Genomic DNA, 25,964 nt, shown 5'->3' with positions numbered 1-25,964 from the left:
ACCCTGCAGCTCCCAGCTGCCATGGGCTGAAGTCACAGAGATCTCTGGAAGTTACGGATTCTGTGACTTCTGCAATCTCCGTGACAAAATCATAGCCTTAAGTATGATTTATCTGCTTTTATGTAGAATGTTACAGAATACCTGACAGAACTAAAGAGGAGTTGCAATCTCATATGGATTATATGCCCACACAGTGGCAGCTAGTCCGGCTAGTAAAACTATGTAAACATTAGTCTTCCCTCCTGCCCCCTCCCCCCCGCAACCCTTAAAATTTCTCGCCATTGCACTACCACCAATGCCTCTCCACTAGCAGAAGCAACAGAGGGCATGTAGTATTGCCAGTCTCAAATTACGAGTCAGATCCACAAAATCATGAGCTTCTTAATGTGAGGGTTCTATTCATTGGTGTTCTGTTTTCTAATCCTTTAGATCGTGCTCCGTTCATATTTTCATGCTGTTCTCTACATCCATGAGGGCTAGAAACTTAATAAAAAAAATTAAAGCTGACATGCTCATGTGACAGCTTTACTCCAGAAGAACAAATAATCACAAGTCTTTTGATAAAATCATAAGAGTTTGCAATGCTTAAAGTGCTTAGTGTAGCTCAGATAGTAGAAGCAGTAGTAAAGTCCATTTATTTATGTCTGAATACTGGTGACGTCATAGAATTTTCAGAAGCCTTCTTAGGCATTCTAACTGCACTCTCAGCAGTTGACTTCCCAATGATCTGCCACACACCATCCATCCATCCTTCCATCTCCTTGCTGGTCATCCCCTACTACGATGACCTACCACCATTCCTTCCATAATAACTCCCTTGCATTCTTTCTATTTCTATGCCTGATGTGACCAAAGTTCATAAGTTTGTGCCTGTTGATTTCTGAGATCAGATTTGACTTCTCTTCAGCAATATTTCAAAAATAAGCATTTGTTCTCTTCCATCCAGGAGATACACAAGTGTCTTTGCTAGGACCATATCTTAAAGTCTTCAGTTTTCTGCTTGTCAGCAGCATTATTTCCCAGGAATCCCATCCATAAGTTGTTATGGAAAAATAAGCTTTTTATTTTTTTCATAGCACTTTATGGATGTGAATTCTGGGAAACTAATGCTGCGGACAAGAAGAAAATTGAAGCCTTTGAAATATGGTAGAACAGATGCTGGACTTCAGTCATTGTTTGTTTAATTTAATCTGGCTGAGAGAAGATATGGATGACAGGATGGTTAAAGCTCTGGTGTCTGCTGATGCCCTGTCTGTCTGAACACTGCCGTTTGTGTAATATATATTACAAACACATACATGACACATTGCCTACATATTTAAAAAAATTAAAGTATCAGCATATAGGTAAGCTTGAAGGATATGAAACTTTCAAATTTTGACTTTTTGTAAGAAAATTGATCTTATTCAGTTTTTAAAATCTTGATTATCTGTGAAAGTCCAGAGTCAAATTGGACAGCAGGAAGGCAAGATGGGATGCATTGGGGACAAGCAGGAATGTGTGTAGCCTATGCTGAAGGTAGCGAACAGGGATTTCAGAGGGAAGAGGGTTCTTTGGGCATGTAGGAGGTCCGGGGGTTGTGGCAGTGTTGGTGTAGAGGAGGGAGAGCAGGAATGCATGGAGAGGCTAGAGGAGGAAGAGGTCTTGCATGTTGGGGACATTGGGTCTGGGCTGGGGAGATGAGTCTCTGCTTGAACAGTTCCCTATGGCACTGCTGCTTTTGCTCCACTGCTCACTGAGGCAGGATTGCAAGGGGAGCTCTTGAAGGAGAATTTGATGCTGTGGAACTTTGCCCTGCCCTACCCTATCCTACCTCCCCCACTGTCGTAGCACTGTTTTTCCTAATACAGCCCACTTTCCTATCCATATCCTTCCTTATTCACTAGACCTGTGCATATCCCTCCTGCCTCAACACCAGAAAGCGGGGCTGGAGAGCTAAAGGTAATGGGGAGATGGCTGTATGTGAGGAGGTTGTGAGCAGAGATGTGAAGGAAGCATGGCAGGGTTAGCGGGGATATCTTTGTTCCTATCTAACAAAGATAGGAAAGGGTAGGGGGCTAGGCATGGGGGAGCCATCTATGATGCTCCCAATCAATGCCCCTATACTCTGGAGAAAGTATTCATCTTGCCTAGCATGAGTTTCACTCCAATTAACTTGATCTTGTCTGAGAATAGATTTGCAGCATACAGAGTGGCTGGAGAAGGGACCCCTTAAAAAGCAACTTAAGCAAAATTAGCCCTGACTAGTCTATAAACATAACGATGGGAGACCATAGTTGTTAGTATTTTAGATTAATTACAAACTAATTTATTCAAATGTAGCCTCCACATGACTTCAGTTAAGCTGAACTATATGGAAAGTTTGAAGATTCTATCTTATTCTGTTGATGAGCTTATTCTGGTCAAAAAGAGAGAGAGGACAAAGGCTGAACTTATTATTATTTTTTTTAAAAGCTCATCAAAAAGATTTTAAAAATCTTTTTGAACTCAAACCAATTAATGAATTTCCTTTAGTAACAAATTTGGAGATGGTACACTGTATTATTCATACATAAGAAAGCTATTCAGTTCCCATTCTAAGTTCAAAGCTCAGCTCATCTGTAACTGGAATTGGGGCCACTGCCTCCATCATGAGATTTCTGGTAATATACACAATTAACAAACTAGCTTGGTCAGATTGTGAGATTGTACAAAATAAACTAAGAGCACTCTTGTTGTGCTTGCAGTTTTGCAGAGGAGAGAAGATTGGTTCTGTTCTAAATAAGATGAGTCTGACTATTAGTTGATTTTTACTTCTTGGAATAGGACTAATAGAAATTTGGTTTACTTAATTTTTGAAGGCAGGGTCTTGGAAGTTATGTCAAAACATTTTGTATATTGTTGCCCTGACTTTAAATTAAAGAGGTGCCCTGACTTTAAATTGTGCAGTCTAATGTTCTCACTTCCAGTGCAAATGAGGAGGATGTCATCCAAACAGTCATTTAAAAAAGTACAGAAACTTGTGTTTGAAGAGTACAATGTTCTCTTAGAAATGAAGTAAATGTGTGTATTGTGTGTAAGGGCTTTATTTACTGAATAATTTTATGGCAAACATTTTTTCATGTACTATGATCCTCTTTACTTTAGCCCAAACTTGTTGTAACTGCAACTTTTGGGATAGAACCAGGAAGGAGAGTGGAATACATGCCGCTTCTAGAAAGAGCACTGGAGATGATACAGCACCAACCTCAGAAAGTTCTCATATACACTCGACCTCACTTGGTAAATTTATAGTTGTTCTTGTTTATTAACTTTTTATGTATCTTCTTTTTTTTTCTTTTTTAATCAAATATGTTTTGCTGTGCATTTTAATTGAGCTCTTTCGTGTCATGAGATTTAAATAACTTTTAATTAGCTAGTAGAGCTTCTGTGTCTGAGAGATTAGGTATACTAGCTTTGTTCAAGGTATCCATATGGGAGACTGGATGCTGCATATCTCTTGAGCCAGTGTCTTTTATTCCATCTGGTTAAATTTCATTGAATATTTCTGTTTCTTGGTGTATAGGGAACTGTTCCTCTAGTCTCAGGTCGTGACTTTGATTGGGATGAAGAAATAGCAAAAGCCAAGCCTCATGATTGTGTTGCTGTTCGTTCAGATCATCCACTTTACATTCTTTATACATCAGGAACGACTGGCTTGCCCAAGGTAGGGTACTATCTTTAGTATAAATATCTGTGACCAAACTATTTAAAAGGCTGAAAATATTTGCCAAAGCTCACTGCAGTGAATGATAAGTATTGTTAAAACTGCTTTGATCTCATTTGCTCGCATTTCATTACTTTAACTTTTTAAGATTTAACGTTCATTGTCTTCCAATAAATCATAATAGTGGATCTGAATGTGAATGACATAAAATAAACTGAATTCTAATCTAAACGTTTGTTTAATATAAATTCTTTAGGAGAAGGGACATATTTCTTCTCTATGTATGCACATTCTATATTAGAAGTGTGATATGTTATATAATAATTTAGTGATAGGTTGGTCAACAGTGTTTACTTTGTGATCACTTGTTTGTTTGTTTTATACTGAATAAAGGAGGATCAGATAATACTCCATGAATTTTGACTGGATTCGGGGTGTAATGTTGAATAGTTCCTCCATTTAAAAAAAAAAGCATATAAAGATGGAAGTTGAGATTGAATAAGGTTAGACAACTAAGGCAGCATATGCTTTGAAGATTTTAGCTTTTCAAATTCAGTCAGTTATATATCTTTAGAAGAATTCTGATGTGCTGAGTAGAACACAGAATGCCCCAAACTTCTTTCTTGGGCTAGTTTTATTGCTATATTAACATTTTTTTCTTGTGTTTAATTTGTATATTTTTCCAACTCTCCTCCCCCCGGAAGCCCCAGGAACTTTAGTCAAAAACTTAAGATATCTAAGACATTAATGAAAATGTTACATTTTGTCTGCTTTCCCTCATTATTTTAAGATTAAATGTCAAACCTGTTTCACCTTTGCCCATTGGCTGACTATTGCTCAAATCAGTCTAAAACTGTACACTACTAAAGCAGTAGCCCATAGGGTTTGTGTTAGAACTTCCTTACCGCAAAGGAAAGGAGTATTTCTTCAATAAAATATCTGAAGCAATGCTCCATTTAATCACATATGATGCAGATTTAAGTGTCTTCTCAAACACAGTGAATAGGTCTCCCCTCACAGGGGTTCGTGGGAGAGCCCACAGAGGTTCTCGGGGAGGGTGGAGGAAGCATCTAAAAAGACTGTCTCAGTGGAAAGCCCATTATATCTTTGTGGAAAACAGATGCTTAATATCATAACACTTAACTCTAAACTGTTTTTGGTTTACTGACTCTCGGGAGTGGGAGATGGGTGGAAGTAGGGTAAGGGCATGTCAGTGAGAAATCTGGGTCCAGAGGCACCAACTATATGCTTTTCCATCCCTTTCATTTGCCCCGTTCTGGCACTGGAAGGATCTTCTCTATATCTTAACAAGTTGGAAAGAGAGCTGTATAGTGCTGGTGGCTGGGTGAGGTCAGTGGAATATGTAATGGATGGCCTAGTAGGTGGAGGAAAATACTGAGTGAGCAGAACCCGAGATAAATAGCTAAAAATACAATTGCACAACAAGAAGAAAACCAAATAAGAGGGAGAAATGGGGGCAGAGAACAGAAAATCTTAAAATAGAGGCAATGACTGGCATGAAAGGACATAGGCTGAGAGAGGGGAAAGGGATTCCCAGGTGCCTATTTATCTTGAGGTGAAATCCAATTAAAAGGGCTAGGAACCCTACCTATCCTCAGTGACAAGGAGCTTTTCACAAACAAATAGCAATCCAGTTAATCAAAGCACAGAGGAGTCAAACGCATTGCTTCTTTTGAGAACTCTAATAAACTACTTAGATGAAATAACAAAGTTCTTGTGGGGTATTACAGCTAAGCTTACATAAGTAGGTGCACATAGGTCCTGTGATCCCAACTCTTCCAAAATTTCTAGCGACTGTTGTGCTAACTGCATCCCAGAAGCAACTTTTAGATGTCAATAGAGTTGGCCAAAACTTGTAATCTCCACTTTTTGAAATTTGATTTAGTTCTGATTCAGACCGGAATAAAACCCTTGTTTTTCAAAATTTCCTGCAACCCACACATTCTATTTAAAATTTTTACTTTGGAAACTTCAGTACATGATGTTTTCAAAATGAAATAGGCTCTCCAGGACTCTGCCACTAGTGTATGAAATTGATTGTGATTCTTCAGCCCTATACTGTACAGCACTGGTGAAATAGCAGCCAGCTAGTCAGACTCAGTATGTTTTTGTGAAACATTCTGGGCTCAACGAATCAGCATTTTCCAGTGAAAGCCTGTTTGGTCGGAAAATTCTCAATCAGCTCTAGTTCTCAGCATAACTGACTGTGCAAGATGCTGTTGACAGCAAAATATATATATATTATTCCATAGCATGGTGCTTATGTTTCTGTTACTGAAGAGAAGGAGAGGATTAATTTCTGTACATACTTGAATTAAATGTTTTATAACTTTTTTGTTTGTAAATGTGTGGAAAACTGATTTTGAATAGAGGATTTTAGCTGGGTGATTGTTGTGTTCTGTAAATAATTGACATCAGATCTAATATTTTGTTCTGTCTTTTTTGAACTAATTCTCCAGGTAATAATGCAAAAGTTAATTTTAATCCATACTTGGCCTTTCTTCAATGGGACTACTTGTATGAGCAAATATTTATAGGATTGGGCTGTTATATTATTCTGATATGGCAGGGATGTCAAAGTTCAAGTTAGACAACTTTAAATATTCTAGCTAATTTATAGTAATGAGATTTTTTTAATAGAAGGAGATTTAATGTGTGTTTGCCTTTTAAGTGATCTTAATTTTAAATTACTTCTCACTTAGGGTGTTGTTAGACCAACAGGTGGCTATGCGGTTATGTTGAACTGGACAATGTCCACTATATATGGACTCAGACCTGGAGAGGTAAGTGCTATTTAAATTTTAGTTGCATGTATTAAAACTTTTTGGAACTTTTTTTTAACTGAATTTAATTTTTATTTTATTTTAGGTGTGGTGGGCAGCTTCTGACTTAGGCTGGGTAGTTGGCCATTCCTACGTTTGTTATGCACCTCTCCTGCATGGGAATACAACTGTTTTGTATGAGGTAAATGACTGAAAGAGACACAGTAGGTGTTCCCCAGCATGAAGGAGGTGCTGGGAGGGAGAGGAGTTGATCAGCGGGGCCTGCGGACCCCCTGGAGTACCATCTGGCACCTCCACAGACCCCAGTTTGAGAAACGCTGGTATACGTAACTCCATTGAAGGCAACAGGACTACATACATGTATAAAGTTAAATACATATGTTTTTGCATTAAAGTTACACGCTTGTGGGTCTTTGCATGATCATGGGCAATAGTGCGCTATCATGAAATAAACGTATGTTTGGGAAGAAATTTGGGATTTTTGTTATCTTGGGCCAGCAAAGAATGACTGCTTTGGAGGAAACACTTTTGTAACCATGGAGATAATGGAGGATTGGCTCTGGTTGTTTAACACTGTGGTTCCCAAACTTTTTAGTGCTATGGCTGCCATACAGATGGTTTAAAACTTGGTGGCTCCCTACAACCAAATACAGTGTTTTTTTGTTTTTTTTCTTTAGTTGACTTAGGATACTAGATTCAAGAGTTCAGGACGCTATAGTTCAGATGGTTTTGCAACTTTACTTGTCCTGCATATCCCACTCTTCTTTCGGATCATGGTCCTGCCCCGTCAGTGCACGGCCCAGCACATGTAGCCCAGTTAAGACCTTCAACAAGTATGAATTAATCAAGGAACTTGAAAATTTCCTCCGTAGTTGTTCAGTTTAGGATTTCTTTGCAAAATAAGTCTTCAGCTGTTATACCCGCTTTGACAAATCTCATGTGTGACAGAAGCTGAGCCATGTTGGCTATGTCTGAATTCATCAAGCTGCAGTGCACACTATTGCCTCTTAACTTGTTTTGTCAACTGCTTCTGGATGTTTTCTGCAAGATAACCATTGTGTCGATGGATGGTATTATTTGACATAAAAATGGTTATCAGTACCATGGCTACTTATTCCCCAGTCATAATTCTACACGTCTATTGCTTCTGGAATTTGAATTGTCTGGTAAATGGTGTGTGCAGGTTTACCTTTTGCAATTCACCTGGCCACAACACAAGATCATTTAAAGCATTTTTGAGGCAGAGTTGCTTCTTTACACATAACTTCTCTCACTCCTGCTGCTCCCCCAAGCTTTAATTCTTGTTTCCAAAAGAAAAATTGCTGCTCTTGTTTTTCGAATTCTGGGTGTTAAATGTCTCTCTAGTTTCCCTGGCCTCATGCTTTCATTTACTAACACCTGAAAACAAGTGACATGTTTTGGCTATGGACTTTCCTCAGTAATACGGAGACACGAAAATTCAAATATAATGTAACTATCATCACATTATTTACGTTTCTTCATGTTATATTTAACTGTGTTAAAACCATCATCTTCTTCTGCCAAACATTAGCTACATGTAGGCTTAGTATGTGGTAAAAGTTGTTCCCTTATTAAGATCAGACACTGATACCCACGCACTCCAGGGCACCCACTTTTACCCAGTTCCTAGGGCTCAAGGTATTACCTGGTTGACTTAGGCACCACCCTTTCCCAGTTCCTAGGGCTCTGGGGGAAAGGCACCTACCCATACCCAATTCCTAGGGCTCAGGGCGTACTCTTCTGTGGGTTTGCAGGATGTTTTTACCAGTGAAAGAGCCTTACACAGTAATATCCTTAACGTCTATTTATTAACAATCACCAAAACAGAATGCACACGCTAAGCATACAATGCTCACTACTCCCAATAAGGTATATGAGCTTTTCCTCCTGGCCAGTCAGGATCGGGTCATCCGAGGACTCTGCACGATGTGATTGGCAGAGTGTTGAAGTCTGGCAGCTCTGATCTTGGGGCTGTGTCCTGGAGTTGGTTCCAAAGAACTTCCTTTTGGACCCCAGTTTTATATAGTGAAACTTGAGTCCTGCTTAGCTGTACCTTAACCAAAGTACTATAAAAAGGTAATTTTCAACAATCCTAGCCCATTATGAAACAATTATTTAACTAATCATACCCCACCACCATAGTAGATTTACACCGAGCAAAATTAATTATGCAACAGATGGAAACAATCAAAGAACCAGACAGAGACCATACAGATAAACAGTAGAAAAGTAGGGACCATAAAGGCAAAACAATGGAAGTTTGGGTTTTATAATCAGAACTATTGATAAGTGATTCCTTGCCAGACAGAATGCTCTCAAGCAAAGTTTTCTTTAAACATCTTAAGAGATTCCTTGCTTATCTGGTGATGGTGGTCACTATTAGGAGGGGTGCCTTCTTACCAGCCCGATATTACCTGGTTTTGGTATAATTTAGAAGGAATGTGATGATGTGACTTTCTGCTTCTCAGCTCATGGCTGCTAATATGGCTGCAGGGAAAGGCCCAAGGCTTTTGCTGTATCCAGTTTTCCTTTTGCCTTATACTGCCAAAGCAGTTCTTTGCTGTCTAGTGTCCAGCAGGTGGTGAAAGCCTTTCTGTATCACCTAGGAATATTGGCTTTGGCAGCTGTTATTAGGCTAATGTGGTGATGATAATTGGCAGAGGTCGGAGGGATACTGCTTTCCAAAAGTTCCACTGAGGCTTTGAAATAGCAGGATCTGGAGACTGACCTGAATTACCAGGGGTCTGTGTTGGCTGTTGGGAAAGTTGTCAAATACTATCCTTGTTGATGGCAAAAGGTGGCTGCTGTTCTTTTACAAAGCAAAGGTCAGGCGTATAGCATTTGTGTCAGTGTGCTAAAAGTGCCATGCTCCTTAGTGTTGTAGAGCAGGCAAAGGTCTTCTGCCACTGCCCATGATGACAGTTTTTCTCCCGCACAATCGTTGGTATCATAGCCCCACAAATTGTGGTGGCTGTTGAAGTCGCCTACGTGATGGTGGGGTGGCTTGAAGGTGGCAGCACTGCGAGAGGGCAAGTTCGTTAATGGGGGTTGTCATAAATATAAAGGGAAGGGTAACCACCTTTCTGTATACAGTGCTATAAAATGCCTCCTGGCCAGAGGCAAAACCCTTTCACCTGTAAAGGGTTAAGAAGCTAAGGTAACCTCGCTGGCACCTGACCCAAAATGACCAATGAGGGGACAAGATACTTTCAAATCTGGAAGAGGGGGGCGGGAATAAAGGGTTCTGTCTGTGTGTTGCTTTTGCCGGGAACAGATCAGGACTGCAGCCTTCCAACTCCTGTTAAGTTAGTAAGTAATCTAGCTAGAAAATGCGTTCGATTTCCTTTTGTTTAATGGCTGGTAAAATAAGCTGTGCTGGAGGGAATGTATATTCCCGTTTTTGTGTCTTTTTGTAACTTAAGGTTTTGCCTGGGGGGATTCTCTATGTTTTGAATCTGATTACCCTGTAAGGTATTTACCATCCTGATTTTACAGAGGTGATTCTTTTACTTTTTCTTTAATTAAAATTCTTCTTTTAAGAACCTGATTGATTTTTCATTGTTCTTAAGATCCAAGTGTTTGGGTCTATGTTCACCTGTACAAATTGGTGAGGATTTTTATCAAGCCTTCCCCAGGAAAGGGAGTGTAGGGCTTGGGGGGATATTTTGAGGGAAGACGTCTCCAAAGGTCTCTTTCCCTGTTCTTTATTTAAAGCGCTTGGTGGTGGCAGCATACTGTTCAAGGACAAGGCAAAGTTTGTACCTTGGGGAAGTTTTTAACCTAAGCTGGTAAGAATAAGCTTAAGGGGGTCTTTCATGCAGATCCTCACATCTGTACCCTAGAGTTCAGAGTGGGGAAGGAACCTTGACAGGGGTTTATCGACATTCACTACCGTTAAGTTGATGACCTGGATGGCGATGGAATTAGGGGTTGTGTTAGGGAGTACCTGTATAGAGTTCTTCACATCACCTTTGGTATAGGTTACCAGGCCTTGTTTTGGATGGAAGACTGCTAAGATAGGGATCTATCTGTTGATCTTGGAGCGATGACTTTTTCTCTCAATTTACATTTCTTCCAGTCAATTTTCTCAGTTCATAGGATCTTTGTGAGGTAGTTGCATTTTGTGCTGGATAAATCCTTGATATTTAACTGCATTATATGCAGTGAGGGGCCATTGTCTGGTTTGACTTGGAAGGTGCCATTTTTGCCATTGCTTTGCTGACCTGTAGGCCTTTTCGGGACATTTGATCATCAATTTAATGACATTTGTTGTGCTTACACACATAGGAGGAGAGACCACAAGCAGGTTGTCATTTCATCCCTAAACAAATTTATGAAGATGTTCCTACCCTAGGACATCAACCAGCACCTGTATGCAGCACAAAGTGTGGGGTGGTTAGCACAAATTGATGCCACAGTTGGGATTGTGGTGATTATCCTGCAAGGGTGGCGAGTGGAAGTCTGCGATCTGGGCCATTATTTAAAAGATAAACTGTTGTTAATTGTAGAGAGGTTTCTTTTTGTTAGCATTTGAAGGGAAGAATATGAGTGACTGGGAAGGAGGGGGTACTCCTGGTGGAAGGGTCAAATATGCGTTAGTAGGAGCATTGCCAGCAGATTGAGGGAAGTGATTATTCCTCTCTATTCGGCACTGGTGAGGCCACATCTGGAGTATTGCATCCAGTTTTGAGCCCCCCACTACAGAAAGGATGTGGACAAATTGGAGAGAGTCCAGCGAGGGTAATGAAAATGATTAGGGGGCTGGGGCACATGACTTTTGAGGAGAGGCTGCGGGAACTGGGCTTATTTAGTCTGCAGAAGAGAAGAGTGAGGGAGGATTTGATAAGTCTTCAAGTATCTGAAGGGGAGTTTCAAAGGGGATGGAGCTAGGCTGTTCTCAGTGGTGGAAGATGACAGAACAAGGAGAAATGGTCTCAAGTTGCACTTGAGGAGGTCTAGGTTGGATATTAGGAAAAATTATTTCACTAGGAGGGTGGTGAAGCACTGGAATGGGTTACCTAGGGAGGTGGTGGAATCTCCATCCTTAGAAGTTTTTAAGGCCCGGCTTGACAAAGCCCTGGCTGGGATGATTTTGTTGGTGTTGGTCCTGCTTTGAGCAGGGGGTCAGATTAGATGACCTCCTGAGGTCTCTTCCAACCCTAATCTTCTATATTCTATGCCACCTCCAAGAAGGGCAGCATGGCCTGTATTTAACCCAGCCCCTTATAGTAGAGAGCAACAAAAGTGGAGTGATTGGCATGCACAGTTCAAAATGGCAACCAGTCTTAATGAGTGAGCTGAGTCCAATAAGCTGAAGTTCCTGAGCCTGTTGCTCATAGGGAAAGACAGGGAGGATGAGGATTTAGCAGTAAGGTTTGACAGGCCTATAAGTGTCTAACAGATGCCCTTACACATTCTATGGAGCCTACAGCATGCACTGACTGAGATTGGGCAGCTTTCCTCAACTATGGGAAGAAGCCAGAGGAAAGTGGTTGTGAACACTTTACCATAAACAGGCTCTGAGATGCAAGATGCTCTAGCTTGAGATCAGTTAGTCAGTTACGCTTTTAGTGGGGAGATGCAACTACAGCTCTGGATGGGGACGTCCCAAAGATTAGATGAAACTATCAGGCTATCTATAGAGATGGAACTGGTGAGGAGACTGGAAGTTTTAGTTTTCAAGGTACTGGTACTAGGATGTATATCCATTCTCTGGAAGAAAAGAAGTGGGGACAAGACCTCATTGTATGAGTCACGGGTCATGTAGACAGTGTTGGGAGTGTTAGAATTATGGGGTGAAGTGGATCACTTTAAGGAGGCTGTGAAGATTCAAGCCCAGTGCAAGTTACCATGGAAATATCAGCCCAGATCATGATGGATGTAGGATCAAAGTGAGGAAGCGGATGGATGCTGGCATTCTGATAGCCCTGACCATTTTTGGAGGGAATGCCCAAGGAGGGAGTGGCACTTGGGGAAGGGAAACAGAAGAGAGCAGGGTCCTCATGCTCAGAGAGACAGAAGAGGTCAGCAGGAAGATACTGATATAGAGAAATTGATAAGATGGAAAAGAACGGATAGTGGGGAGTTCCCAGAGGAAATTCAGTGGCATCCTTGCCTGAAAAGCTATCAGACTGTGTGGCAAGAGCTGAGTGTTAGACCAGTCTAGCACTTTCCTCCCTTCCTTCTTGCTGTTCAACTATTTTCCCATTGCACCTGGGTTCACATAGGGGATATGACAGGTATGTGGGGTGGGAAGATCTGTGTTAGCTCATTTTAAGACAGATTCTCTTTGTTTGATTTAAAACCATCTGCAGTCACCCACATCGGTTAGAGGTCTTCTTTTTAGAAACTTCCCCTTATCTCGTTATTTAATCTTTAAATCAGACATTCTCCCTACTTCATTCCTTTTGGCCTCATAACTCATTATTTTCATGGCCTTCCTTCTACTTGCTAGTCAGGGCCTTTCTTTAAACACATATATAGTTCCTTAACCAATAAGCTAATTTTTATTCTTTAACTTTATATTTATCCTACAACTTCCTAATACTAGTGCCAGTTGTTTTAATTACACAGGTGTCATCTGCTTGTCAGTACAGGACCAGGATTTGTCACCTAGAAGTTCTGAATGCAGGTGTGCCAGAACCAGGGGGGAGTTAGGAGGGCCATGGCTCCCTCACTTTTCAGGGGCTGTGCTTTATGGCAGCCCCAGTGTCTTCTGGTGTGTGTGTGTGGGGGGGTGCTGAGGTGGGCCTTAGCCCCCAGTCATCATGGGGCTCTGCCCCCGCTTCTCCTCTTCCCCCTGAGGCCCTGGTCAGGCTGGGAGCCAGGCCCTGGTAAGAGCCACCCAGGGAACCCAAGCCACTGTGGGGAGCCCCGGGCCCTCCATCTGCTCTGGGATGGTGGGGACGTGGAGGTAGGGACATGGGCCAGGGTCTGCTCTTGGGCCCCCGGCCCCCTACCAAGGGCAGGTGAAGGGTCTGGGGCTCCCCACAGCAGCCCGGATGCCCTTGGTAGGCAGCTCTTACTACAGCCTGGTTCCAGTTTCCGGCCTGGCCAGGGGACAGAACCTCAGGGGTAAGAGGAAGAGTGGGACCTCAGGGGAGAGTTGGGGCCACTGTGCCAGCGCTGAGGCCCCCCCACCCTTTTACATAGGTTCCAGTGCTCCTGTCTGAGTGCAGATATGAAAGAGGTGACTCATTATTGTAAAAAGTAGAGACATAAACCTGGTGTGAGGGGTCCCCCCCAAGGGTGCAAACTAGAACTGGGGTACCACTGATCTCCCTGCCTTACCAGTCTGGGTTCCCTCTCACACAGTGACATTGTGACAAGCTGCAAACCCCTCCAAGCTTGCACTCTCACCAACATCCACAGGCAGGGACCATACCCAGCTGTGCTCATGAATGCTCTGGCCAGTCACTGCATGAACCAACAATAGAGAGGCTCCAGACATAATACCCCCAGCCTGTGACCCCAGAGCTGTACTGTCCTGCTATGGTCAAAAGCTCAACCAGTATAAATTTATTACTCAGTCCGCCCCTCTCTTGATGTGGAGAGGACGTGCATAAAGCCTTTGTTAACTGAGCTGATATTTTTCACTTCACTCAAACCACACTGTTTTAGGTAAAGAATATAATAGATTTATTAACTTCATACAGATAGATTTTAAGTGATAGCAAACAGATCAAAGAAGATTACTTAAGAAATAAACAAAACACAATCTAAATCTTATGCACTACACAGGATTTGAATCAAACAGGGTCTGACCCTGTTAGATAGTAAAATCAGTTTGTCGATGTTTTATACACAGGCAGGAATCCTCTCTACCAACCTGGGGCCAGCACTTCCCTCAGTTCAGTCTTTGTTTCTAAAGTGTTTCCAGGTGTTGAGTGAGGCCGACTGGTGAAGTCACTTCCCCCTTTTATAGTTTCTTCCCTATGGAGGGAACACCTTTGTTCCAAGCCAAGTTGCCAGCCGAGTTTGTGGAAGAATATAGGTACCAAAATGGAGTTCAGTATCATATGGTCTAGTCACATGCCCTTGCATGCTTCACTGAGTCATAGCAGCCATTATTCATAGGCAGACTGAAGCACTCCCCGGTAAGGTGGGGGATAAGCTTCTCCCGAGGCCCATTGTTTTCCTTAATGGCCCATTATCTTGAATAGACTCTTCACAATTGGCTGTCTAGACTGGAGGCATCTTGGTTTGTGCGTGTCAGCCAGGTGCAACCACATTTGAAATACAGATACATAGTCAATATTCATAACTCCAGATACAAAAATGGTACATGCATACAAGTAGGATAATTATATTCAGCAAATCATAACTTTTCCAATGACACCTCACATGACACATTTTGTCCAAGATGCATCAGAATTATGTCATCATATCATTAATCATACCACTGTGATGACTATGGGGTGCAGAGTGTCATACCTAGTACTAAAAGAAAAAGAACAGTTTCTAGCTGCTTGCATCTACACCACACAAAGGCCAACAAACAGCTTAACGTCTTCATGAGTGGACACAGGCTAGACCATGACTCAGTCTGTGTATCTAGCTGTTACACTGGACCGTAACTTGAGTTTTCAAGCAAAACCTTACTAAGATCACACTGTAAATGAAAGACAAGAAACAACCTGATCAGCAAACTAGCTGGTTCCTGGGGAGGCAATTAAGAAACTCTGGGCTTGCCTTGTGCTATTCTGTAATAGTGTTGCTCCCTGGTGTGGCTTAGCTCTTCTCACATGGGATTGGTAGACACTCAGTTAAATGGAACCAAGTGTTTAATAACAGATACCATGAAACTGACTGATCTGTCCTGGCTTCCAGTCATGTTCAGCCTCAACCCTCCTGACATGGGGCAACAAGTCGCTTTGCAGAATATGCACTGTAAGGTGCGCCACATCTACCCTTGTTTAAAGATGTGTTTAGTCTACCAAGCCCACAGTCACAGCTCACACACATCCTGTTTGGACAGTTCCCCTAAGGATCTTGATATCCTCTTCGGGTGGCATACTAGGTGACAGGCATGTTTGAAACTTGTTCTTATCTCATGAACGATCCAACAGTCCAGCCTCCTGGTTTTGACCTTCCACACTATCTCTGGGTAAAACTCAATCACTTCAGATGTAGAGTAATCAGATGTGCTGCTAATGAGTGTAAGTGGGGTCCTTGTGACTTCCCCTTTGCTTCTGTGGCCAGTTAAAAGATGTAAGTCACATTTGTAGCCTGCATCCATTAACAAGGGCTGCTTGGACTTCATCATAGACTTGCATAATGCTCTTCTCTCAGCTGTTGAATGGTTAAGACACTTAGACTAACACAGTTGACTTGATGATCGTCTACATAAATGCAATCACAATATGTACACATATATGTAACGCACTCTAAATTCTCATTTATACCAGATGGTGGAGATTTGAGTTTGTAATGCTCATTTGTTTGAGTGCTGTAGTGCAGCAATATGGTGACATTTGCAACTATGAAATGCTTGCTCTGGGCTTGTGGCTTCTTGTCCAATGTTTATGCTAGTGGCATTTTCAGTATGAAAGCTGTATCCTGACTTGGCTATAAACCCTGTGTGATACAGAAAGTTCATCTTCTAAATGTGATCTTTCTAGTGAAAAGGCCCTGGCAATAGCCTGTAGAGCTTTGCCTAAAAGTCCCTCTGTTTTTACTTAATCTCTTTATCATTTAAAATAAACAGGTATGGTGACCTTCACTCACTGCAGCAATCAGGAGCAATAATATTTTTATTAGAAGATCGCTTGCCACCTGGTTTCCTTATTTACAGCACTGTAGAAAATGATTGCTGCTTTTTATCCCTAGCCATGCCGGGCAATCTGTCACATCTGGTTACTGTTGCTTACTATTCCCCTGGCATGTTTTGAGATATGGAAAGTCAGTGCTTAGGAAAAAGCTGCTATTGTAGCACACCAGAATACAAAGGGCCAGATTCTTGCCCCCCTCTCCAGCTTTTTTGTGCTGCTGTAGGGGCATGAAGGGGCCAGAAAGCCAGTATGAGCAGCCAGCTGGGGATTTGTGTAAGCTGAGGGGAATCCTGGGTAGCAAAGAGCCAGCATAATGGAATTCTACGTTACCACTGTGACAATCTGTGTCCAGACACTCCAGGGGGAAAACAGAAGGTTTGAACCTCCAAAATGAGCAGTTGGAACCAACTGGTTACATACTGTATAGTTGTACTATAAAAGTGAATTGAGTGGGGTCTTTTATGAAAGCTTGCCATGTTCTGGACTTGGTCACTATGAGCTATGTATACAGACTGTGGTTATGAATCTAGGTGTTTAAGTACAGAGAAAACTGTGCTCCTGATCAGTACTGCAGTTTTATCATCGCCTCACAATAGGGCGGAGGAGCAGCCAAGATGGGAGAGAACCCAAGCCAGTTCTTTACCCAAAACCAGTTTCAAGTGGCGATGAATTGTCCAGCTTAGGAAACGACAATAGTAGACCATTAATGTTAATGGAAAGACATTGAGACAATTGGGTATTTCCCCACTTTGTATAGCAGTAGTGACTGAAGGGGAAAAAAACCTGCCAACCCTTTTAAAATGGAAAAGGGGTTTGAAGCAGGGGTAGTCAACTATTTTTTTTGTCAAAGTCCAAATTTCTTGGTCAAGGTATAGTCAAGGTCCAGACTCCAGAGAAAATAATACCAATAACGATAATACTAAGTAAATAAAAAGATTTTTTGGGTTCAGAAGCATCTGACTGTCCAGATTTTGCCCATGGTCCGTCTATTGACCACCCTTGATCTGAAGTGAAATCCGTCTTGAATTTGAGGGATAGCCTCAAAGGCAGGAGGCTGTCTGTCAACACTGGATTCCCCACTATGGCTAGGGACATGCTGGGAAACTGTTCAAAGAGAAAAGGTAACTATTTCTAGAAAAGAGATTTTATCTAATATGGAAGTGCAAAGCCTGAAGGTGTCTTTGTATATTTTCTGTGGAACTTGTCTATGTTTGCTTTTCCTTACTATTTTATCTTTAAATCTGTGGTTTTTCTGTTAAATACACCTTTTACCCCTAGTGGGTCTCTGTTGTGCAAACGGTGTGACATGTGAGTGCAACAGTGAACTGATAACTGGGGGGCTAGTTTCATGCCTTTGGGGTGACAAACCAGAGGGGAACAGTCCTAGTATCTGGTACTTCAGAATTTGGGGAGGACAGTTTGGGGAGACTTGGGACTGGAAGGGCTGTTGGTATCACCCTGCAAGGAGTAACTAGGTTGATGGAGGTCAGGGTATGGCCTTGTGCTTGTGGGCTGGCTGCTGGTGTCATATCTGAGCCATAGCAGGACAGCATTAAGACACCCCAAAGTGACTGGGTAGGCAGTCGCAGAACCCCTTACTGCTCTGGGTGAACCCCAAAATATCACAACCACCTTCTGTGCCTCTGCACTGACAATGTAACTGGGAGAAAGGGAATGTGGCTGGAGTGCTGAACCAGTCCATCATGGGCGGCATGTGAACCCCCAGTTTGGGGAGGCTAGTCCCCTGCCCCACCCCTTCTGCCCAAGGCCCCACCCCTTCTGTCTGTGGTCCTGCCCCCACTCCACCCCCTGCTCTCGCCCTCTGGGGCCAGAGGAGCCCCAAGCCCCCCAACGTGGCTGGGGTTGTAGTGGGGAGCATCAGCAGAGGTTTGAGGTGGCTTAGCCTCCCCCAGCCTCCATTACGTGCCACCCATGCAGCCCGTTGGGACTCTGAAGCTGTTCTACACTGTTCCAGGACCAGGGTTGGTGCAGAATTGACTCTCTCTGTCTCCAGTGTAGAAACCGCTCTTTTGCGGCTCTTCTTTTAACACACATCCCTCCCCCAACTTTTCCTAGCTGCAGCTAGCACTTATTGGGCACAGTTGGAGATTGAGCTCAGAACCTTTTGCGTTTACTCTGAAACAACTCCAGCTTGTGATATTAATGGTATAGCAAATGAATAATCTCATTGTATATCGACAAAGGTATTTCAAAAGTGTTTTTGAAATACAGTTGTTGATGTGTTGATTGCTATAGTTATGTGTTCAAGTTGTGAGCTGTCAAGGAATTATGAAATATTTTTATCCTATGACATTTTATATTAATCTCTCCATAGGGGAAGCCTGTGGGAACGCCAGATGCTGGTGCTTACTTCCGTGTGCTAGCAGAGCATGGAGTGGCTGCCTTTTTTACTGCACCAACTGCAATTAGAGCAATCCGTCAGCAGGACCCTGAGGCAGATTTGGGAAAGCAGTACTGTTTGACAAGGTGAACTAAGGATAAATTGGAAATTGTTTGTTATAAAAATAAACTTGATAGACTGAGGAGAGTATAATGTCTAGAGCTTTGAACACTTAAGCAGTAGAACATAAATATATAAAATACCAATCTGTATTTTATTTATGTATGTGTAAATGTGTATAGAGCATGTGTGAAAGTGTGTGTGTGTGTTTATGTAATAATCTACATATATTACACAAAATCTACATTAAAATAATATTAAGGTTGCAAAGTTAGGCACTCAAAAAAATAAGGACAGCCCCAAAGTTGCCTGTGCAACCTCCTGGTCTTTATTTATGTCATCACATACTGTTTTTTCCAGAAGACCCTGGCATCATTCAGTGCACAGCATGGACAGTGCTCACTTAATGAGCAGCTATTCAGTGTGTTGTTTTGTCCTTGTGTTCATTGTGTTGTCCTAGGCCTTATTTACTCCACACTATTCAAAGCCTGCTCTAAAGACAGAATTATTAATTTCCCCATGGGCTTTTCTGTGGTGCTCATTAGTATAGCGTTTGTGATTCATGCAGATGCTAAATATCTTCACATGATCTCTGTGCAGTGAGGAGGTGATACTTTTCCCATTTTACAGTTGGGTAGCTAAGATACAGAGAGATTAAAGTCAAAAGTTTACCCTAATTTTGGGTGCACAATCTGAGCAACCTGAAACCTGATTTTTCAGCGTTCTTAGCATTATATGGCGCTCTCATGTTCAAAGTACAGCTCGCACTGAATTCAGTTGCAGCTGTGAGTGCGCAGTACTTCTTCAAATTGAAGTCTCAAGTTGGGCACCCAGAAATTAAGGAAAACACAGTTATGACCACCTGTGAAAACTTTGTTTTACGTAACTTGCCTAACACCATATAGGAACTCTGTGGCAGAGGCAGGGATAGAATCTAGTTCTCCAGAAAAACATTAACCATGCCTTAACCATGAGACTTTCCTTTCTCTTCCTCCAATCCTCTGCCTCATTCACTTATAGGTAAGGCTAAGACTTTGTCGTGGTTATTTTTAGCAAAAGTCATGGACAGGTCACGGGCAAGAAAATTCACGGAAGCCGTGACCTGCCTGTGACTTTTGCTGCTGCGGCTCCCTGGTTTCTCACACCACCGTGGTGGCTGGAAGCTGTGGGGCCCGTTCCCCCTCAGCAGCTGGAAGCTGCAGGCTCCCCCCACACTCATAGCGGTTGGGAGCTGCAGGGTGACCATATTTCCCAAAGAGAAAACAGGACACTCCTAGCCTCTCACCTGAGGCATCCCTCTTCCCCTCCCATGTTCCCCCCCCCATATCCGCACAAGGCTGTCGCCCATCACTGGAACCCCGAGGAGGGCCCCCTCAGGAGCCTGTCACCTGTTGCTGTAACCTTGCGGGGGGCCCCTTGTTGCCTGTCTCTCCTGTCCCTGGAACCCTGCCAGGGCCCCACTGGCTGCCAGCTCCAGAGTCCCACAGCCCCGGGGCTGAAGCAGAAAATGTCACAGATTCCGTGACTTCCAAGACCTCTGTGACATTAACGTAGCCTTACTTATAGGTAACCTTCCAACTTCTGCAACCAATGAAGCAGGGATCCTACTGACAAGTTTCCTTTACTACACAGCCTTGATTGATCCCTAGAGAGCACAGTCCATCTTGTGCACTTAATGAAGCAGGGCTCCTATGAAAAAATTGTATGTGATCATGTAATTAAAGATTGTATCATAATGCATACGCACAAGAGGGCAAATTAAGGTTATTTATGCAACCTTAATTCTGGTATTTCCTTACCGTCCCAGTCCTGTCTCCTCCTCACCCTTGGCTCCTTGTCCCAGTTTCATTCTCCTTGCTTTTCAACTCTCTATTCCTCAGACTTCTGATCCCAGTCCTAATCTTCCACTCTGTGCTCATGTTTGAATACCAATCTACTCCAGTCCCAGAATTCCATTCCCTCATCCAGTTTCAGTCTCCTCTCTCAGCCAGTCCTAGTGCCCCCCTTCCAGCTACTCATCCTAACTCTCTCTCTCCTTCCTCCCTCAACTGATTCCCAGTCTCCCTCACAGGACTCCTCCGAGTTCTCTGTATGCATCCCAGTCCCAGTGTCCTTGCCCAACAAGTTCCAGCCTCATTGCTCAGCCAGTCCCAGCCTACCTGCCTCTGTCTCCACGCTACCCAGTCCTTCCACCCCCTTCCAATTCTCTTGGTCTCTCTAGTCTTTGTCCTAATCTGCTCCATTCCTTCCCCCTGGCCCAGCTTTTGTCCCTTCAGCATTTGAATTTAGGGGGCTTCCTCCTCCATCCTGCCTGGGTGCCAGCAGGTGGATCATTGAGAGCACATGAGAGACAGGCTCTCTGCTCTCAGTTCCAGTGCTTGCCGTCCCCCACCCCCCGTCCTGGAGCAGCTAGAAGTGACAATTACAGGGAAAATCTGGTTTTGCCCCTGTCACCTTCGACTGAAGCATGTTCTGTTGCTCTGTGGGGATGGTGCATGCACAGTGCATTCACACATGGGAGATGTGAGGGGATGGAGCATGCTCAGTTGCTCTGTGGGGATGGCATGCAGAGTCTGGTGAGCATTAAGAGCTGCGAGAGGGATGAGCATGCTCAGTGAGGATGGATTCTGGAGATTTTAGCTGGTAAAATCAGAGTCTCTACTGAGTATGTGCAAATAGTGATTTTTTTCAAAGACGTAGAACTTGGCCAAATTTGCCTGGATTTTCACTGGGATGGCAAAAGGCACATCCCTGTTACAAAGGCCACACCCTGCCAAATTTCAGGTCCCTGCTAGAAAGCATAGGGGGAACTAGAGTTTTCCAAAGAAAAAGTTGCCAGAATTTTGTAACGTGCAGAAACAATGTATTTTTCTCTAGCCTTGTTCTTGGAAAGGGCTGAACAGTTTGTCTGAAACTTAAAAATCAGTCTGAGGCAAACAGCTAGTGTAAAAAATCACAACTGAATTAGTTACAGTTTGATAAATTATAAGCAAGTGAAAACAATGTCTTTTAATGAGAAATGTTGGGCAATCTTAATAGGCAGTGCAACCTGCCCCGCCTATAACATATGTATAATTTATTTTTAGCAAAGAGATATTTAAGTCTTTTTGATTAAAGTGCAGTTAAACAGTAAAATATAACTGTAAGATTGGAATCTGGATGTTGCCAATCTGTGATTATCTCTGTGACTTCTGCATCAGATTTGGTCAGCTCACAAATAGAGACAAAGCCTTTAAGTTCCAGTCCTAAAAACTCCCTCTGGAATGTGATAGTCAACCTGTTCTTTCTGGCTATGACATCAGCAATAACAAAGATTGTGCATCTGGAACCTAGCTAACAGTTTGGCTGATGATATGTGATTAAGAGCAGAATCTCTGAACATGTATGAGACACCTTTTGGAAGAGACTCCAATGCTGCCAACACCCAGCTATACATCTCCTTCTCCTCAGCAAATATGACTCATGCCATCTCACAGATGTCATTATGCCTTCAAGAGATGGTCACCTGGATTTTTTTTTTTTTTAAATCTGTCTTCATTGGAAGGGGAGAGGGGGAAATCACTTGGAGCTAGTCAAGGCACTGTCTTTCAGTTGTCAAGATAAAGTTTGATGATGATAAATCATATAGTCAGTTGCTTAACCAAGCTTTGGTTTGTTATGAAATATACTCAAGAGACCACATAATCAATTTCAGTCAGGTTTATTGCTACAATCCAATAATAATATAATTCAGGAAAAGGGATCTATAGGATACTCGTCTCTGGGAAGCCATCTTGCATAGCGATGTTACATTCACCTCATGCAGAAGGTGTACTCCCAAAGTTACACATTTCAATTGGTAATATTTTTAAGATGATTTTGCAAGTTACACATTTCTTTACATGTCACTAAAATTCAACCCATCAGTTTCTCCCAGTTCCTTAACTTGTTGTTCTGTTCCTTTCCTTATCTTTGTTCTGAATACTAGCATTCCTGGTATTGGACTGTGAAGGTACCTTCTAGGTTTGTACCATGGTAGAACAATCATATATATTGTCTTCTTCCTTTGGGATATTCCAGTACTGGTCTGTGAGAATAACTCCCTACCTGTTGCTATGGTAAAATACTCATAAATCCTGATCCTGACACCTTTCCTATCTACTTAATCCAAAACTTACTTCAGCTAATGCAAGATGTTATGGGATATTTGGTATAAGATTATAGAAAAGGAGTAGGCCAATTTAGGATTATAGAAAAGGAGTAATATTTGTACTTAATGCATACTAATGTATATATTATAATTTATGGTGCAAATAATATATATTATTAATATATATGCTAGCCAGCATATATTGGTCAGCAGTAAGGTTTAGAGGTAATATAAAGATTATTACTTCTCCCTGGTGGTACTCTGGCCTGTAAACTGATGCTTCTGAACAGTATGGTAACTACTGGGCTATTGGACCATAGAATGATCTATTTTAAACATAACTTCAAGGAGCGCACAGTAAAATTTAATTTTATCTGCATAAAGTTCAAGTTATTGTGGCTTTGTGCAGGGGAAATCTACCCTGACAACTTGAGGTATGAGACATGGAGCTGCAACACAGCCCCTGTGTCAGACTGTGGGCATGGAATACTAGTAGGGTGACCAGCTAGCAAGTGTGAAAAATCGGGATGAGAGTTGGGGGTAATAGGCACCTATATAAGACAAAGCCCTGAATATCGGGACTGTCCCTATAAAATTGGGACATCTGGTCACCCTAAATATACCCACGTGTAACAGAGGTGTTAGGCGTTATTTACCTTTGATGAGAGACAAAGATGAGGAGTATATAGAAGTATATAAAATGATGCTCTTGTGTTATGAGACAGGAAGAATAGAAGTTACTGATCTGGTGTTTAAAAAATGGCAAATTCAGACTAATAAGGGTAAATACTTTTCCAAACACCATGGAATTAGACTGTGTAACTCACTGCTACAGGAAGTCATTGAGGCCACGAATTTACCAAGATTCAAATATAATGGACAACTGAGCTGATCCAGTATGGCAGTTCCTGTGCCCTACTAGATCTGTGCAATTGTAGGTCACATAGCTCTGTTCCCATTAGAATCCTTTGCCTCAATTTATGAGGGTTCTTGTGAGGTCTCCTGCAGTGAGCTGGGGATGTAATGGCTGATGTGTTCAGCTGTTTCCGTATGGCCCTTCCCGATACACCCCTACTGTGCATTTTAAGTGGTGTGGAGGATCATGCATGGGTCCTCTGCACCAAGGGAAAATTCATTCAGAGAGAAGAAAACCACTACCAACAAAAGTAGTAAAATTAGATTACCCCCCCCCCAAATATGCAAAATTATAATTTAATAATTTCTTTTACTTGTTCAAATTATATTTGTCCATAGTCTCTAGGTATATTTGGAAAGAATTAATAAAAACTCCATAATACATCCACCAACTTACCTTAGTAAATGCAAACTAAATCCCCAGCCAACCCCTTCAGACAACAGTTTGGAGACAAAGGTGGAGATCTTGCTAGGGGCACCACTCTCCCTTGTCAGGTAAAACTGGAGTACGAATTCCAGAGAGGACGGCTCTCTCCTGAAAATACTCTGTCTTGTGTCACACCCTAAATGGTGAAACTTAAGGAACTGTCAGGTCAAGCACCTGAGCTTTCAGGAAATTGTATGAATAGAGAGGTATGTTTTCTTTTGTACTGGCACTGTACTTACATGAGTAAGTATAATGCCAAAAAAGTACATGCTGTATCTGTCTTCCAAGATTGGATCCTACATGCACTGATTCAAAGCTTTATGTAGCTTAATTCTTCTTCAGTGCATTTTGGATTGAAATCCTAAAAGCTTAATTACATTGATTTATAATGTCAGGAATCCAGGTTTCAGAGACAACAGTTTAGGACATGTTCACGTAACACAGAGGTCACAAGATTTCATGAACATCAAGTTCAAGGAGCAGGACTGCAGTGATAAATGCATTGACAGATTGTAACCATTAAGTTTTCAGTGCGATTCAAAATATTAAATTGTTCATACCAGGACTTTTTTTCATATCTATACATATATAGTGTTCTGTGTCACTTACACACCTCTCTTTTGATTTACTCTTCAGGAGGAGAAAATAATTAATTCCATATTTCTTTTGCTTGTTAGTCTATTTAGCTGTGACACTTAGTACTTTTCCCAGACATGAAGAAGAGCTCTGTGTAGCTCTAAAGCTTGTCTCTCTCACCAACAAAGGTTGGTCCAGTAAAAGATACCTCACTCACCTTGTCCCTCTAACTTTAGGCAAGTCTTTTTAAAGTTTTCTCTGTGCATTTATGTCCTGATCTGTAAAATGGGGATAATTATGTGACACTTAAGAGCTTGTCCTCACTGCATTGTTAGCTCAAGCTATAACTTGAGTTTTGCCCCTAACCTGACTCCCGTGCACACACACACAGGTCTCTAGCTCAAGCTATGTGGTGTTTTAAGTTCAAGCTATTGGGCCCATTCAGGGAAGGATGCAAGGGGTTGGGTGGGAATGCTTGAGGCTCCGGTTATGCAGCAGTTAGAGTTATAACAAATCATCAGCTGCTAATTGAATTGCTCTGTGCTGCTAATCAAATCAGTCTGTTTTAGTTTGAGTGTGGTTGATCTAATTCAGGGGTTTTAAACTTTTTTTTTTCATTTGTGGACCCCTAAAAAATTTCAAATGGAGGTGTGGACCTCTTTGGAAATCTTAGATGTGGTCTGCAGACCCCCAAGGATCCACAGATCACAGGTTGAAAACCACTGTTCTGTGGTAATGACAGCCTTTCATGGACCACTTGGACATAATCTATCGACCCCCAGGGTCCGTGGACCACATGTTGAAAACCACTACTCTAATTCAAGGTGGGCTAGCTCAGGTGAACAAGCCCTTAGTTTTTTTTTAATGTTTTCACAGTTTCACAGTTTAATTTTTTTTTAATGTTTTCACTGTGAGATTTGTTTTAATTCATTATAAACCCCCCAAGGTGCATGGATGAAGTTAGACAGAATAAATGCAGGCTGGATTTAGGTGATAAATTTAGGTGCCCATGTTTAGGTTTCAGAGGTGATGTGACTCTGCACCTCTCCTTAGCTCTTGGGTACCAAAATATAGAGTTAGGTGCTTAACTATAGGTTTCCAAGTTTGAAACATTTGGTCTGTTTCTACTCTAACCCATTCATGTTGTCTTGTATTGCTTGCCTTTTTTGAACAAAC

At 42.1% G+C, this 25,964-nt stretch overlaps 1 protein-coding gene across 1 annotated transcript in view; it reads left to right on the top strand.

Moving 5' to 3' along the window:
- ACSS3 (acyl-CoA synthetase short chain family member 3) overlaps positions 1-25,964 on the top strand; it is a 124,445-nt gene that overhangs the window by 32,553 nt on the left and 65,928 nt on the right. Inside the window, exons 4-8 of the mRNA XM_074941971.1 lie at positions 3,127-3,261; positions 3,545-3,685; positions 6,409-6,489; positions 6,575-6,670; positions 18,616-18,767. Coding sequence (XP_074798072.1) covers positions 3,127-3,261; positions 3,545-3,685; positions 6,409-6,489; positions 6,575-6,670; positions 18,616-18,767 — 605 coding nt within the window. The remainder of the gene's footprint in view (positions 1-3,126; positions 3,262-3,544; positions 3,686-6,408; positions 6,490-6,574; positions 6,671-18,615; positions 18,768-25,964) is intronic.

Source organism: Natator depressus, chromosome 1 (genome assembly GCF_965152275.1).
Source record: "Natator depressus isolate rNatDep1 chromosome 1, rNatDep2.hap1, whole genome shotgun sequence".
NCBI lineage: Eukaryota > Metazoa > Chordata > Testudines > Cheloniidae > Natator > Natator depressus.
Note: the sequence above shows the minus strand (reverse complement) of the source record. Positions and strands in the feature narration are given on the sequence as shown.